The sequence below is a fragment of the Pleurodeles waltl genome, chromosome 7, assembly GCF_031143425.1.
Source record: "Pleurodeles waltl isolate 20211129_DDA chromosome 7, aPleWal1.hap1.20221129, whole genome shotgun sequence".
NCBI classification, from domain to species: Eukaryota; Metazoa; Chordata; class Amphibia; order Caudata; family Salamandridae; genus Pleurodeles; species Pleurodeles waltl.
In genome coordinates this window covers 1,485,282,912-1,485,301,346 of record NC_090446.1, presented here as the reverse complement: position 1 = coordinate 1,485,301,346, position 18,435 = coordinate 1,485,282,912, and the positions used below count along the sequence as shown (strand labels likewise).

The following is an 18,435-nucleotide window of genomic DNA, read 5'->3' as shown; positions in this document are numbered from 1 at the left end:
ATCCATTCTTGTGTAGAGAGAATCCCAACCAGCATCTCATTTGTCAGCACCAGCTATGCCCATGTCAGTTTACAAACTATTTTCCCCAGTACTTTTTGAAAGCATTGCATTTATTTCTAAAACGAATATATTCCTTTATAGATCCACCTATGACACCAACAATCAGCGTATCTATTACTGATAGAGGTAAGGTAATGCATCAATATTTATTTTGTGTTAATTTTAGTTCAATTTTTTACTGACTATAGCACCATTATTTATCTCATCAATTTACATCTTGGTCAGTTGTTTGCACATGGGCTTATTTTCAGTTGTGTGTGATTTTGTCATATTTAGGTTTCTGCAGTTAGTCTTTTTAGACTTATTAAAACATAGCTAGATGCTGTATTAGGTGAATACTTGTTAGAAATTGGGCTTCTCGTTGTCAGAGGTATGCAGCCTGTCAAAGAACGAACAACAGTCCTAGGCAAGGTAAGTCAGATGCACAGCCTAAATTAACCTGTGCTTACTCTCTGGTAGCTTGGCACAGCAGTCAGACTTCCCTTAAGAGGTAATGGGTAAGTATTTGTGCAACACTTCAGAGGGTAAAACAGTGAGAACAACACACAAAAAGATACACACATACTCTAACCAGAGAAATAGAGCTCAATTTAAAGAACAAAACAAGACCATCGTGACAAAACTCCAATCAGTAGAACCTGGGATATGAATTTTTAAAGCATAAGTGCAAAATCAGCTTATAAGCGATAAGCGCCTATGTGGGTAATGTTGTTGAGATGAACTGGGACAAAATCAAAAGTTCAGGCTAACTGCAATGGAGCACAGGCTGGATTCAGGGACTACGCAGGGCCCACTGAACAAAGGCACCTTGATTCTTGTTGCAACATGAAGATGCATGGAGCAGTCAAGTGATGCTTCGATTTTCTCCACGTAACGGAGGTGATGTGTCAGTTCCGAGAGTGATGCGCCAGTTCCCAGATACAGCACTTCCAAAGACGATGCACTCCGTTTCTCCATGCAGCGCCAATCATGTTCCCACAACAGTTGCGATGTGTTGATTCTGCTCACATAGCAGAGGATGCGTCGGTTCTGCTGGAGCAAACACCTTAGGCACTCTTCCAAGGGTCCAGGACCAGGGTGGCACCTCTTGGAAGGCGACACTCACAGATGGCAGACTCCAGGTGTAGGAGCAGGATGATTGGAAGTATTTTATGTCCCTGAGACTTTAATCCGGTAGCAAGAAAACAAGCCCTCGAGTCACTCTGGTTCTCGGTTGTAGAGATGCAGGTCCAATCGACCTCAGGCAAGGAGGGCAAGGTCCGCACAGCAGAGCAGGAGTCCAACAGAGTCCTTTCAGTAGCATGACAGTCCTTCTTCCTGGCAGAGTATCCTTGGTGGTGTCAGAGGTCCAATACTTATAAATGAAAATAGGTACACTGTTCCGATAAGTGTGTATGCAGGAAGAGAGAGGGAGTCAGTATTGGCAGAAGAGCTGAGCATCATCATTGGGCTAACTCCTTCATCAGACCGGTACTGCAATGTCTGGCGTGCCTACCACACTTTGGTGGTGGCACTCAACCGAAAATAGTGCAGTAATTGGAGATAAGGTCTGTGAGAATTACTGAGAAAAGGAGAGAAAAAGGAATGTGGTTAAGATTGACTCTGACCCATAAGCATCATAATTTAATGAATCAGGATAAGGATCAGGCCAAGATTAAAAAGAAACAATGGGAGTGGGAACGGGGAGTAATGTCCCACAGCACTCCAAGGAAAGGCAAAAGGAAGGGTACCTAGTCCTAACAAAAAGTGGTCAATATGTTTCGCGCCGCTTTGGTCACAAAAATGATCCTCTGGCGCTTCATCAGGACCTAAATAAATACTTCTCCTAATTATATGAAACAAAATGAAATAAGTGCTAATAGTCACTTACGGACCGAAGACAATTTTGTCACCGTCACATAGTCGATAAGTTGCCCTGCATATAAAATAAAAAATATTGAAAACATAGACATATATTGGTGTCTGCCATGTGAAATCAACGTGAAAGAAATGTGAATGCCCCAAACTGAACCGTGAGATCAACAATATGGCACATGAGGCTTACCGTCCCATAATCGAGAAACGGCAACATAGGCATGTGCGAACCTCAAGTCAAAGGGAGAATACTAGATATAACAAAACCGAGTGATAATGTAAACTCTGGACATATGTAAATCGAACATTTCACAAACATTAGTGGAGAAACCTAAAAGATTCTTCAAATTACACTTTTAAAACAGATAAACTGTTGGCATATGTCTAGCAATAAGTACAGCAACGGAAGTCATGTCCCTAGGTGAAGGGGGAATTCTTCATTATAAACTCTGCTGCAAAGCCATATGTGCTAAAAATGCCTAGTGTAGCATAGTACAGGAATTCCTCAGACCAATGGTAGATAGTCTTATAGTCCATTTGGAAAATAAGTGTACATGAGGCTTTTTTTTTTTTTAAAAAAAACAGACGCCAGTTTTTAATAGCCCCCAAATACACGTGTTGACTGAAATTGATAGCAGAGTTTCCCAGATAAAAATCATAGTCAAAAACGCACTTACTTCATGTCCTCCTGAGACGGCAATTAACCTACCCGGGATCGCGTGCCTGCAAACATTGGCACAGCGTCCAGGAGGGTGTTAAATACTAGGGGCCGTATTTATACTTTTTGACGCAAAACTGCGCTAACGCAGTTTTGCGTCAAAAAGTTTTGCGCCGGCTAACGCCATTCTGAAGCGCCATGCGGGCGCCGTATTTATTGAATGGCGTTAGCCGGCGCAAGCAGACCGGCGCTGCCTGGTGTGCGCGAGAAAAACCACGTACACCAGGCAGCGCCGGCGTAGGGGGAAAATGGCGCATGGGCGTCTTAAAATGGGGCAAGTCAGGTTACGTCGAAAAAATCATCGTAACCCGACTTGCGCCATTTATTTTCGACGCCCATCCCCCATCAACATGACTCCTATCATTGTAAAGATAGGAGTCATGCCCCCTTGCCCAATGGCCATGCCCAGGGGACTTCTGTCCCCTGGGCATGGTCATTGGGCATAGTGGCATGTAGGGGGGCACAAATCAGGCCCCCCTATGCCACAAAAAAAAAAAAAAAAATACTTACCTGAACTTACCTTAATGTCCATGGGATGGGTCCCTCCGTCCTTGGGTGTCCTCCTGGGGTGGGCAAGGGTGGCAGGGGGGGTCCCTGGGGGCAGGGGAGGGCACTCTGGGCTCATTTTGAGCCCACTTGTCCCTTAACGCCATCCCTGACCCAGGCGTTAAAAAGCGGCGCAAAAGCGCCGTTTTTGGCCACGCCCACTCCCGGGCGTCATTTTTGCCCGGGAGTATAAATACCACGTAAAGGCCTGGGAGTCATTTTTTAAGACGGGAACGCCTCCCTTGCATATCATTAACGCAAGGAAGGGGTTCACGCTAAAAAATGACGCACACTCCGGGCACTTTGGCGCCCGAAGCGTCTAACGCCAGAGTATAAATATGGCGTTAGTTGGCGTTAGTTCTGCGTCGAATTTGCGTCGAAAAAAACGACGCAAATTCGGCGCTAGGAGTGAAACGCGGGCATTAGCGTTCACTCCGGGAGTCGGCCGTAGTCGCGAGTGCATTGCAAAAATAAAAAAAGGACTACCAATGGTAGTGGCGGCGGCCATCTTGGAAGTGAAAATAAATTAAAGGGACCATATTCACATGTAGAAGTGTAAAACATGTGAATGATAAGAAAAACAACACCATTAGGTATGAGATGCTACCAATTGATAATGATATAGACAGACAGGATCAGAACCACTCATAGCTGATGTGGTTCATAAAATTAACAGAGTGGTAAGCATTGGTATCAGAGAGAAATATGTCACTCTTAAGTCCACTGATTGAGTCACACAGGGTAACACTGCAGAATGCTTCTGACAGACAAAAAAAGTATGAGCACATAGAGTGTGTTGAAAAATAAGTAGATACAAAATTAGCAATGGTTACAGACACCAGAGTGGAAAGTGTCAGTTCTGTCACAGATCAATAATGTAATTTTATGATGATCAGGTACACCACGGGATATCATTGTTCAGGCCCTCACTGGATGTTTTGAGTCTGTAAATCCAACGTTGTTCAATTCGAAATAGATATTTGGGATCATTATCATTGTGTCTAGGTACCTGTAAAACTATCCACCATAAGTCATCCGGCCCATGGTGTGCTTCCAGGAAATGGGAACTTAATTTGGTGGTAATGCGAGAGCACCTGATGTTGCTTTGGTGCTCATTAATTCTCTGTTTAACCAGTCTAGTCGTCATGCCAACGTACTGCAAGTTGCAGGGGCATGTAATCAAGTAAATACATTGTCGAGTGTTGCAGTTCGTATGTCGATTCAGATGCCAGGTACCGACATACTTCAAATCTAGTTGATCAACTCGTTTGGTCAAACTGCAAATATTGCAGGAGCCACAAGGATAGTGACCAGTAACTGCAGGTAAGTTCCATAAAGTCGTCTGATTTGACTTGTCCCGCTGTATACGTGGGCGTGTATGTACAACTAAGTCTTTTATGTTAGGAGATCTCTTGAATGCAAAAAGTGGTTTCAAAATCTGTGTACCCCCACTCTGTAAAATGCTCCAACGTTTGTTGATGAGTTTTCTAACAGTATTGGACAGTGGGGTATAGGTGGATACACAGGTAATACGGGCCTCAGTTTCTCTGGCCACTGGAGCTAACAGAGAATCCCTATGGTTGTTACAAGACCTTTTGTAGGCTGGATTAATGACCTTAGTAGGATAGTGACGATTGTATAGTTTGTGTTTCAATTCAAGAGACTGATTGTCAAAAGATTGTACCGAACTGCAATTACGGCGTAACCTCAAAAATTGGCCCACAGGGAGATTATCACGCAGGGCCTTTGGGTGATGACTGTCATATAAAAACAAACTGTTCTGGTCAGTACTCTTGTGATAAGTATCAGTCACTAGTTTCCCAGTTTCCCTTCAACAATCCTGATCATTAAATCCAAAAAGGGAATTTGCGTGGTAGAAGTGTGCGCGGTGAATCTCAGGAATGGGTCTAGAGTGTTGACCCAGTTAGTGAAAAGATCAACCTCCTGCATAGAGCCTTGCCAAATGATGAGAATATCATCTATATATCTACGCCACAACTTGATGTTCTCGAAGAAAGGATTGGATGAAGGTAAAATGAACAGTTTTTCAAAATGATACATATACAAGCATGCCAAACTCGGAGCGAAAGTACTGCCCATAGAGGTCTCCCGGATCTGATGAAAAAGGGCATCCTCAAATTGAAAAAAGTTCTGCGTCATGGCTAAAGTAGCACATTGCATCACAAAGTGTACAGGAGTGGAGGAAGACCAATAACTTTGAAGGAGAGCAGTTTCCACAACTCGTAGGGTGGCTTCCTGAGGGATGTTCGTATATAAGGCCTCTACATCTAAAGTGATCAAGACCTGAGTTTGCATAGTGGAGTTCACATACTCAATTAGATTTAGGGCATCTTTAGGATCCTTGAGAAAAGTGCTGGAATTTCTCACCAAAGGTTGTAGGAAATGATCGCAGAAAGTCGATAATGGTTCCAACACTGAGCCAATACCCGATACATTAGGACGACCTGGAGGGGAGAGAATCCCTTTGTGGATCTTCGGAAGGCAGTAGAAATATGGAGTTCGCAGATGGGGGGTCTCCAAAAATTCAGCCTGTTTAGAGGAGATCCAAGCATTACTGCGTGCTTCTTCAACCATACTCTTGATTTGAGTCTGTGGAAGAGTAGTAGGGTAACAAGTTAAAGGTGCATAATATGTGGTATCACTGAGGAGGCGGAGACATTCCTGTCTGTAGTGTTCATAACGACTATAGCTCCTCCTTTGTCTGCTGGTTTAATCACTATAGAGTGATCAGAGGATAGAGCCTTGAGGGCGTCTCTTTCAAGTGTGGGGAGATTAATAAATGGATGTTTCGGGTGGATCTGGTCAATGTCGGATAGGATAGCTTTCTCAAAAGCCGAAACCTCACAAGGAAGGGAGTGTGAGAAGGGTACAAAAGTGGAAGGCTTTTTAAAACCTGTTACCATGTTTGAAGCATAGAGCACATGCACTTTAGCACTGGTTAGCAGAGGTAAGGTGCCAACAGTCCTAAAGCCAACAAAAAACAAATTAAGCCAAAAGCAGATTAGGAGGAAGGCAAAATGTTTGGGTGTGACGCTGCAGAAAGGGCCATTTTAAGCAATAACAATTCAGTTTTTATATTACAATTGCAACAAAAGATGAGGGCCTGTTTCACATCAGCATTACTTTCCTAAACACACGTCTGAATTTAGTGATTCAGACAATCCCATGTAATACATTGGGACATTTTTTCACTGATTAACGGCATGACCACAATATCAGGCAAATATAAGCTACTCATAACACATTTTACAAGCAATCGTCCAGAAAAAAATTCACTAACTTAAAATGAAACATAAAAACATTAAACCAACATATTTCTGCATATTTTATGTGAAGCTGAACAACTAGTTTTTTGGATGGCACTCATTTTGTCACAGTAGAGCAGTAGATCAATTTGTAAGTTATCATCAAAGCATTTTTATCTCTAACAATTCTCAATTAGTCTCCGAGTGAATTTGCAGATATAAGCCATTAAACCTGGTTTCCAGTTTGGTCTTCTGAAATCAGCAAATGTAGTACACTACCAAAGTGCATTCCAAATTGAGTTCTATTATCACAGCATGTCTGATCTGATTCCACACACAGTACTACTTTGCTAGTTTCAAAAGGCACTAAAAATATGTAAATTGATGCAAAATTTCCTTTTGAGTGAATTAGCCATGGGTTATTAATCTCAAATGAATTGGTCTTCTCTCACTAAGGATATTTATAGATGAGGCTTTTACCTATTTCTGTGTGTGCTGCGAGATGCAACATCTATAAAGATATTCCTCCTCATTTCATCTCCCCCTGGGAAGGCATAGCCTTTTGATGCATTTCCAAGTTTACCACTATTGGTAAATCTGGGCATGTGCCAAAATCAATGGGTGAATGAGTGGGAACACCCACTCTCCATCCATAGAAGTAATAAAGTAATGCAAGGCAATGACTTGCACTGACTTGAGTTACTCCAGATTTACCAAGCACCACAGGGGCATGAAAGGTGGCCTTGCCCTGCTTGATAATCTAACTAAGGAATTGCATTGCCCTTGCAACACCATGCATGATGCAAGGTCAGCATAATACCACAAGCCGCTCCATGAATGAAATCCCAATATTTCACATATGCATCATAGTCATATGCACCCCCCACTAAGGGAATGATCATTGGACTAACATCTTCAACATCTTCCTTTCACCCTTCTACTTATCTCCTTTTGACTTCATCTCACCACATCCCACCCCTTTCTGTCTACATAATGTATCTACTTTTTCTTTGCAAGCATCCCCACAAATACCTTCAGCCATGCACACAGAGCAAATCTTGATTTTGTTATCTGCAGAACAACATCCTCTTCTCCTCGCCAGGGTTTAATGCACCATAAAGAAGAATTACTGCAAATTAAATTATATAAACAAACAATTAATCAATTTGGAGTAAAAAGAGAGACACAATGCAACATTTTGTGCGGTACATGACCCTGACATGGATGATCATGGCATCCAACACCATGAGTGGGACATCTGTAATAGATGTGATATAGTCACACTGACCAACTCCACACTTTGCGCTAGTAATCAATTAGGGTCACTGAACGAATGATTGATGGATAAAAGTTATGGATATTTAGTTGACAATTATATACTTATAGTCATTACCAAAAGCAGCTAGCTTGTTATAAACAACATGGCTCAGAAATATTGGCTATCCCCTTTTAAGTATTGTATAAATGTATCTAACAAAGTTGTGAAGTTGCGTAATTCTAAGTAACACTCTGAACAAATTCTGTGAAATTAACCCTTGTGTCTGTTACGTTCCACAGAAGGGATAATGAGAACAACTAATGCAACATCTGTGGAAGTGCTGGAAGGCTCTAACTGCAGCCTGCACTGCACTGCGGACAGTGAGCCACTTTCTAATCTTACCTGGATGATGGGAGGGCTCATCCTCAATGAGTCAGCATTTGTTTCTAATAACCTGCAATTGATCCGCCTCAATATATCTCCCAAGGATGATGGCATTTACCACTGTGCAGCAGCCTATAAAACTGGGCGGGAACAGAGCTCAGTCACTGTCACTATACAATGTAAGTATCAATCTATTGAAATATAAAAATACAGTGACTGATTCCTTGCTAAACTATCTTCTTTTGGGCTTTATGTTAAGGATGACACAACTTTGGATTTCGTTTCAGACCCCAGCTATTCTTTGATCTAAATGATGATTTCACCTTTGTAGGTCAGAAATTGATCCACCTGAATGGTGGAGTGTCCTCTAATTTTAAATGTTATACTAAAATTCTTATGTTGCTGTTTCATGAATAAGGTCAGGTTTGAGAAATGTATCAAATATGTATCCCTGTTTTCCCGCTGTCTCTAGATTATTGTTTCAGGTGATGCTTTTCTGCTGCTTGAGGAATATCATACATATTATCCTTTCATCAGTTACTCCTGAGGGCCTCTCAGTTATTTTATTACATCATCTCTTATTGCCACTCTCATTTCTAGGCACAGTGCATAATCTGACATGCCCCGAGTTGGAATATTGTTGTAGTAGAGAATTTGCAAATAAAATGCAGATTCTCTGCCCCTACCTCTGGCCGATGAACTGAATGTCAGTTGACTATTTTCAGTATTTGTTCTTTTTCTGTTTCTGTTGTTTTTTGTAAGTTTCAAGCTCACCAAAGGTTAGATGCACAGGAGACAATGAGAAGGAGAAACTAACATGAAGCTTGAATGCCTCTTTGAGTGAAAGAATGATTTGTTTGGGCTGTTCTCCTAGGGTTCAGTTGCCAAAAGGTGTTTTTGGGATCAAGCCTACCAGACAGCACAGCTATAAAAAAAAAAAAAAACTACCATGGACTTACCAGCGGTTTACAGGGCCTTGTACCCGTCCCATTGCTTACCATTGGTTAGCTTTAGTATCACTGTCACTCACCTGCCTCTTATATGATGGCTTTCATTGACTCAGCTTGCCCCTCTTGTGTTCGTCCCTTCCCTGGAGCACTGTCTCCTTGAAATATATCTGGTTAGTTACCTGCTATCCTAATACTGCTCACTTTTAGGCAACTCATTTTTGTCCATTTTCACTTCTCACTCACAGCATGAGAGTGCATGTGTTTTCCACCTCTCTCCCTCTTGTGCTTCTCCCCACCAAATATCACCCCCATGCTGTTATCTCCTTAATTTGCTGCAAGCTCTGTCTTGTGTGCTTGCTCCCCCTACCAAACTCTCATGTGTGATTCTAGCTTTGTCCTTTATGTTGCTTCTCCATCAGTTTATGCTTTTTAAATCCACTTTGCTTGCCACGCAAGCTCCCTGTTGCTTCCTACACTCCTAGATGGTCAGGCAGCAAATAGCTGCAAAACCCTCTGACTTAAAAAAACTCTTTGTCGCTTCTTAAATTTATTTTTTATTTTATTTACTGATCTACCTTGGAACAAGAATGGCAACCCTGCCATTTTGTGGGCTGACATGCATGGCAGTGGCGGCTGGTAAATTTAGGAGGAATGGGGGTGGGAGACACATACACACTCACACTCACTCACTCACGCACTCATCCATTCATTCATTCACACACACACACACACACATCCACTCACAGCACTCATTATCAAATATTTCAAACATACATGCACTCATTATCAAAAATTACAAACATACACGCACGCACGCACCAAACATCCATTTAAAAAAACACACACACTTACCTTCAGCTCTGCCTCGGAGGTCCCAGGAGGGTTGGGACTGCTGCCTCCCCTATTTGGATGACCACTGGTCAGCCAATGAGGGGAGGCAGCAGTCCCAACTTCGTTCCAGAGTGGATGGGGTCAGTGAGACCTCTGACCCCACCCCACTCTGTGAAGAGGTGTCACTGATTGACACTTGCCCTGGGCGCTTCAGGGCTTAAACCTGACGCACCCAGGTCAGAGTCAATGGGTGACACTTCCCCTCATCACCGAGGGGGAGCGCCTTCGAGGCACCTTTGCTGAGGTGAGGATGTCACGCCCATAGGAGCTGTCACCTCTTCAGCCCAGCAAAGTTCAGCGCAGGCAGCCAGGAGCCTGTGCAAATTGTGCATGTCTAACTCCTGGCTCCATGACCTGAAGATGAAGAGTGTCTGTCAGACTGACATTTGCTCAGCTGGACAGACACTCTTCTTGAGGGGCAAAAGGTAGGGGGGCATGGCCCCTCTGCCACAATGGATGGGCCGTGGCTGATGCATGGTGACACATGTTTGTGACTACAAAATAACATGGTTGGCAGCAACATTGTGGTTTTTTATTTGTATTTATTTATTTATGCCAATTCTGCACAGTATCTTGCTAATGCTGTTAAGCATCACCAAAAGGCTTTAGCAAAGTCAGTAGGCCCCAACGATGAGACCTATAGGCTTTGCCATTAATTGTAAAAAGAAGTATTTTAACATCCTCGATATGTGGCAAATTAATTTGCTTAAGTGCCACTGGAAGAACAATTGGAAGAATTGGAGCTACTTACTCTTGTACTGGAACCTTGTGCACCTCCTATGTCTGCAAATGACTATTCAGATTTTACCAATAATAGTTTAGGAGTCTTACGGAGAGTCAGTAGCTTACGTCACTAGACATAATTGGTACAGCATGGGAAGCATGTGAGTGAAGGGTAGAGAATAATTTTAATTGTGAACATTACCCTGGGTATGTAGAATTGGTGTGAGCATTCCATGGCTATCAGGAAGCAATTTGATTGCATGAAAAACCTGTTTTAGAAGTGGAGGAAACTTACATGCAGGCTCTCCAATCAATTCCAATGAAAAGCATTTCCCAAGTAGTGCAGCTAAAACAAAAACTGTTTTCTTGATGCTATAGCTGATTACCAATTGAGTATACCTGAAAGCAGCTCAAGGTTTGGAAGATCTTCTCCATTACTGCATAGCACGATATTGATAGGGCTGGTTTGTCTGTACAACGAAACGTCCAGCAACATGTTCACATATCAGAGATGTTTTGATCTATGGCCTTTGACAATATTTCCATCAATACTTTAGTTTCTGTTAGAGTGCGCTGGTGACTTTTTGCCAGTGAGACTGAGAATATTCTCACCAATAAGGAGTGTCTGTCAGGAAACCCCTTTTATACCAAGAAGATGGCTTTCAGCTCCAGAGTGTGTATTTGGTGTGTATCATCCATCCTTGCCTTTAGGACACTGATGGCCATTTATCTCCATCGATCTCTCATTCCACAGCCTAGGGAGTTAGTGATTTGAAGGAAGAGCCTTTCATTTCAAGAACAAGGCCAGGGCAGATAGAGGCAAGAAATCATTAGTTAACAAATGTTTGAACATTCACTAGGCAAAGGCAGGTATGTGGCGCATGTGCATGATTTCAAGGTAACATTTTAATATCCCTGTTAGTGAGATGTAAATTATCTCATTATTTCCCTAATGAGCTAACCATTGTGTGGAAAAAAAACATCAGAAATGGATCATTGCTTCTTCCAAAAATGAGCTACAAAGACATTGGAGAAAACATAGGAAGTTTCAACAAAAACCCCATTCCAAATAATAAGCTGTCGAGCAGGCTGAGTCTCATTAGATGAGTTTATCAGCCAGACATCTGGAACACAAATACACAAATCATCATACAGCAGCAGACATGCATCACTTGCCAATGGAAGAAGGCTTCTGTGGCCGTCATGGCTCTGAAAAAGAATAAACATTGTTCATTCAGGTCAGAGAGCGGAGGCATGTCCTGGAAAGATCTCTCCCTAATAACAGGCCTGAGAACCCTAAGGCAAAGAGCCTGCAAAGTTTCTTCTTCTGGAATTAGAGGTTGTTAGGGGTCTAGAGCAGCTAACAGCAATTTATTAGTTCTTGGATGAAATAATCATTGATAGGAAGCATATTCAGATATTCAGATTCTTTCTGAAATGTAGATGCCGGTTTATGGTTGTTTGTTGTTCTATGGCATTAGCCTTTTCCACAGCTTAAATTCCAGTTTAGCAGTGTCTTTGCTTGTTGAAACCGTTTGAGTTTTTTAGGCATATAGTACAAGTCTTTTAAGTAATCCATGGATCTTGACATGGACATAGGTCTTTTTTGGAGAGAGATGCACATATTCCTCAAGGCTGATGTTGATTGAACCCTATAAAGCTAGGCGTGCCAAGTGCTCTGCACTCTGAGGTTAATGAACATTTCCTCCTGTACCCATGTTATTTAGCATAATGATAAGCCACTGCTGAATGCCACACTGGAAATAGAATAGCTCATACTAGGAAAGAATATGTTCAGAGGATTGTCTGATAAACAAACATGCAGTTGTTCATCAGATTTTGAATGACTTGAAACACAGTTCAGAGAACTAATATAAATCGTCTGCACTTTATTGAAAAATTGATGAATTGTAACCAACCCAAATGAAATGAATGAAACTGGGATCTTGGCTTTCCTTGTGTTTCCTACATTTTTCGCAGCTCCTTTTCTCTTGATAATCTGAGTGTGCCACCTCGATCAGTCTTTTGCATGAAGAATCATAATTTCAAGTTCAATGGGAAATCGACACTTACAGCAGAAATAAGTGTGGTAGTCAATTGCTTCTTTTCATTCTTCACATAGTTGCCTGCAAAGCAGGGTATGTGTCTAAAACCAATCTTGGCTTTCAAGTTTCATGGTGTTACAGCATAAATTAGCATGATAGCCAGTTAATGCTTTCTCATTCTCCATGGGTTCTCCTACTAAGTCAGGCATGCCTACTAGAGAAACTCTTGAGCGACGAATCTTAGTCTCAAGTTGAGGCTGAGTTGAAACTAGCAGGAGAAATAGGGTGCAGTCAGTTCCAGTCTTCTCAATGTTCACATGTTAAAGGATATTTTATTTTTTGTCCTTCCCACACAAGACATTGATCATAAATGCTGTTATCTATTCCTATATTGACTACTATAATGCCCTATATTGAGAGCTTTATGTCTGCCTACTCTATTTCATCTACAGTTGATTCAGAATGCTGCAGTCAGAATGGTTTTTAGGCTGACTAAACATGACCATAGGTAACCTGTTTCACTTCCCTGCACTGGCTGCCTATTCATTCAGCAGTAAATTTTGTTCAAGTCCATATGCTTAGCTCATCAGGCTTTGCATAATTTACGGACCTGTCCTGTTTTAAATGATGTTCCACATCTCGATTCCTAAGATCAAGTTATCAATATCTCTTAAAAGTCCCTAAAAGTTAAAAGACTGTTTAGTGGTGGAACAGATTCTCAGTTGTCATCACCATCAAATGGAACCAATTCTATCTGATATTAGGAGAGAGCAGTAAGACGAATATGGAAAAGGCAGAGAAATCTGTAAAACAGTAAGAACATGTAAAAAAATCAGATATTGCTAATTCCCTTAGCATCTTGTCTGAGAAGCTGGATGAAGACTCTAAGTTGAGCCAGAGATTCAAAAGTGGTACTCTTATACATGACTTTTCAAAGACGTAGGTGTCATAGTCTAAATCATGCATTCATGGCTCATAAGGAAGTGCGTAAGTCCAGAAATCCTGTTCTTCTACTTGCTGTGACTCTTGAGATGGTTAAGAGCAAAAACCCCTTCTGACAAGACCATAACATTTGATTTCTTTGCTTGAAGGCTGAAAGTAGTTTCATAAGATCAGTAAATTGTTTGAAGGAGATTTTGTCCAGGCTTGGAGACAGAGCTCAAAGTAGAAAGTTTGGAACCTAGACTATGAACTTTATGAATATTGAGGGAGACACTACCTAATAATCCAACAGTTTGGTGTGTTAATATTAATGAAAGTTATCTGTGCTTTCTGTGATCCCATAAATTCTGAGGTTGTTACAGCTATTGAAATTCTTTTATACTTCAGTCTGGCTTTTGAGTCAATCTCTCTAGACATTGCAACTCCTTTTGAAACCATCTGTCCTCTAGTCTTTGAAGTATGGTATTGGCTTCCATGACAAAAGGTTTTGGTAGTTTAATTTCCTCCATTTAATCTGCTGGAGTAAGTGGATCCAGGTACTTGTTCAATCATTGAGTACTACCTGCCATTCCATCATTGCAAGAGAAGAGGCAGCAGAAGAGTGTGTCACAGATTTCAGTGTAGAAGACAACACACCATTACCTTCTACCACGTAACTCGCTATGTCACTTTTGTGAGACATGTAGGATGTTGCTGAGATCTCATTGGAAGGAAACGTGAGTCCATGACACCATCTAATTCCTCCCATGAAAACACACAGCAATTGAAAATAAATTATATTAGCCTCTATCGGTATAGAAGTAGCAGATATAGAATAAGCAATACACTGAGAAGCAAATTTACTGACTTTAAAGTGTCCTGCCACTGTGAAGACAGGCAACTTAATTCTTGAATATGTCAATGGAAAAGGTTAGTGTGAAACTAGGTTGAATTTGGTGATAAAAAGTACGAACTATCCCTCTAAAACCCTTTGAGAATAGCCCATAAAAATCACCCACACAGCCATCCTTTTACTCCCCAATCCTCCTTTTTCATCAATCCACCCTTTTCTCTCACTCATCCTTCCATTCTTTCATCCACTTTTTCTTTCATCCACTCATCTATCTATCCTTTCACCCACTCGTCTATCTATCTGTTCATTCACCCATCCTTTCACCCTCATCCCTCCATCCATCAACCATCCTTTCACCCAATGATCCACTGTTTCATCCACTCATGCATCCTTCCACTTACTCATTGTTAGACTTGGCAGCCTTGGCGTGGTCTCCCCTAACTATTTCCCTCTGTTTCCCAGGTTGTTGATGTGTGCTGGACTCTGTTTTTGCTGTTTTTGTTACTATGGGCACTTTACCACTGCTATCCAGTGCTAAAGTGCAAGTGCTCCTATGTAAAATGTATGTGTGATTGACTTTTCATGATTGGCATATTTGGTTTACTAGTAAGTCCCTAGTACAGTGCACTAGAGGTGCCCAGGGTCTGTAAATCAACTGCTACTAGTGGGTCTGAAGCACTGGTTCTGCCACCCACACTAGTAGCCCTGTAAACATGGCTCAGACCTGCCACTGCAGTGTCTGTGTGTGCCAGTTTTAAACTGTCAATTCGACTTGGCAAGTGTACCCACTTGCCAGGCCTTAACCATCCCTTTTTATACATATAAGGCACCCCTAAGGTAGGCCACATGGGCAGGGTGCAGTGTATGTAAAGGGTATGACATGTACTTATGTGTTTTACATGTCCTTTTCACTTTTGCAAGGTCTAATTCTCTTGTGGGTTAACATGAGGGGTGCCTTTAAATATTGTTAAAGTTCAGATTCTCCTTGGGAGCAAATAGAAATATAGAGTTTAGGGTCTCTGAGCTCACAATTTAAAAACACATCTTTTAGTGAAGTTGTTTTTTAGATTGTGTGTTTGAAAATGCCACTTTTAGAAAGTAGGCATTTTCTTGCTTAAACTATTCTGTGACTTTGCCTGTTTGTCGATTCCCTATTTGGGTCAGTTTGACAGCTGGGCTGTTTGCACCTCCCGCTAGACAGTGACACATAGGGGCCTGAGGTGTAGCCTGCAAATCCGGATGAGCCATCTGTGCTAGGAGGGAGGGGAGGAGTGGTCACTCACACCTGAAAGGGTTGTGCCTGCCCTCACACAATGTAGTCTCCAACCCCCTGGTGTGTGTCGGGGGCCTGGCCTGGCCAAGGCAGGATCTTGAAAACAACAGAGACTTCTCTTTGAAGTAGGCCTACTTCAAAGGCAGAAAGAGGTATATGAAGAGCCTACAAAACCACTGAAAATTAGATCACTTCTGGAATCAAGAGGAACCTATGCCAAGGAGAAGAGCTGAAGAGCTGAGGAGAAGTGACTGGGCCTTGTTGGGCTATCCTACAGTTGCTGCTTCTGCCTTTGAAAGGGGACCATTCTAGTTTCCTTTTATCAATGTTTAGCATAAGGATTTAGCTTTTCTGCACTCACTTTGACATATAGAAATCTACACAAATTGATGCAAGATGATCTTTTCACCATATATCAAGCATTGAAAGAAAGTAGCTCATGCAATAATCACATCTTTCACACAAATCATCATATATGCTACATATCGTACAATTCTCGCCAAAATCTAATATTTATGGAAAATAACGGTCATTTTACCTGTTTGAATTATGAATCATCAAAAAGGTAGTCCAATCTTGAACAGAACTGGTTGTAGAAGATAAACATCCAATGTCTCTGATTATTCAATACACAGTCTGCAGTTAAATAAAAGTTTTCAGTTCATATCCGGCGAACTCCTTGTAGTGTGGTTGACGCATTTCAGCCCAACAATTCAGGGCCTCTTCAGGACAGGGCAAGGGAATGCACCTTCACTAATGTCCATTTTTCCTTATGCTCAATGGGTCAAACTTAATTGGAAACATTCCTGTTAGACCTGGCCGGATGTTTCTCCCATCTCGCCATCGGTTGTATCCGGCTCAAGAGTGCTTTAGCAGCATGGCGGCCTGCGAGGCGTCAGTGCAGAAAACCACTTAACGCACCACTCGAGCAACTAAATCTGTCTCGGAGTGCCCAAACTTAAACGTCAGCCATGCAGCATATGAACCCAGAAAGTGGTGTTGTGTCAGTTTAATCTGATTTACAGATTTGAAAGTGTTTCAGGGAATCTAGAGCTTGAATCGTGGCCATTTTATGGGTGCCCACACCATGGCCCATTCCCCAGCTATTCTTATCAATAAAAAACTATACATATCAACTGGATACCTATTACCAGAGGATGCTGGGAATATATTACACAATGAGAGTGAAGGTTTTATTCCCTTGTGTAGGAGTTTCTTCCCCAACCATGATTCATGGCAAAAGGTTAAGGGTGATATCCCCGTGAGATTATGAGATTTGATGGTCAGTTTAGCACCCACCCGCCTAGCAGTGCATTAAGAGCATTAGATATGAAGTTTGTAAAGTGGGGGGCCTTTTCAAATAGGTTTCCCTCAAACTGAGACCAAAAGGAAAACACAGGAGGTAATGAGAGATAGGACACCTGGGTGAGTCAGCTGGTGGCTTTTCTTCATTTTCATTATTCAAATTATGTCAGACTTACCATACTGATATTTCCACTGATTTGCACACCTCTAAGTTACCAGTTTACAGTTGTTTTGGATTTCAAACATTTGCTGTTTTTTGGTACACCTTCAATTTGCACCCTTTACTAAATAAAGCCCCACATCATGAATGAAAAATATTCTCCAAACATCACAACTGAAAACATCTCAAGTTAAAGTGGTCCCACAATCCCAGGGTGGCAAGTATAGGCTTTCAGCTTAAACATAAGTAAAGGTGATGGGCTGCATTATTTATTTTTCAGCATGTTACTTAGGGCCACATGTAGGTAGGCTCCAAATTGCTACTTGCAAATTGCGAGTCAGAGCGACTCGTAATTTGCGAGTCGCAAATTAGAATGTAGGATGGTGTCCCTGACACCATCTGCGACTCGCAAGGGGGTCGCAAAGGCCCACCTCATTAATATTAATGAGGTGGGTCACAATTTGTGACCCCCTTGCGAGTGGCAGCATTCATAGGGATGGTGGCATGTCTGTGACTGCTTTTAATTAAAGCAGTTTTTTTTTTGTAATGCAGCCCGTTTTCCTTAAAGGAAAACGAGATGCATTACAAAAATGAAAAATTAAACGTTTTTGTTTCATTTTTTCAGAGCAGGCAGTGGTCCATAGGACCACTGCCTGCTTTGAAAAAATGCTTGTAGTTCCACTCACAATGGGGAAGGGGTCCCATGGGGACCCCTTCCCTTTTGCGAATGGATTACCACCCGTTTCAAATGAGTGCAAACTGTGATTGCTTTGCGACCGCGTTCTCGGTCACAAAGCAATCCTGCACTGCACTGCGACTCACAATTAGGAAGGGGACACCCCTTCCTAATTGCGACTCGCCAACCTGTTGGGCGATTCGATAGCCAGGTTACCGATTCGTAAAATGGGTTTTGTGCATTGCAAAGTGCATTTTGCATGTCGCAAACAGCAAAAATCGCTGTTTGCCACGTGCAAAATGCTTCCTACATCTGGCCCTTAATTCCATGCCTCAGCTTCCGTTTGGAGAAATACATAGTATTAATGTAAAGTTCCTTTTGAGTTATTTGGTATCTATTGCTGACAACCTATTGGCTGCAATCAGTACTGCGCTTTCTTACAACACAACAAACTGAAACTAGGATTGCATGCTCTTTGCAACTTTCTTTGCTAACTTCCATAAATGTTACAAAGTCATTAATGCTTTTTAGCATGTAAATTTCAGCAACAAT

At 41.8% G+C, this 18,435-nt stretch overlaps 1 protein-coding gene across 1 annotated transcript in view; it reads left to right on the top strand.

Moving 5' to 3' along the window:
* LOC138246550 (sialic acid-binding Ig-like lectin 13) overlaps positions 1-18,435 on the top strand; it is a 238,017-nt gene that overhangs the window by 139,586 nt on the left and 79,996 nt on the right. Inside the window, exons 5-6 of the mRNA XM_069201220.1 lie at positions 142-186; positions 8,002-8,265. Of these exons, the coding sequence (XP_069057321.1) occupies positions 142-186; positions 8,002-8,265 (309 nt within the window). The remainder of the gene's footprint in view (positions 1-141; positions 187-8,001; positions 8,266-18,435) is intronic.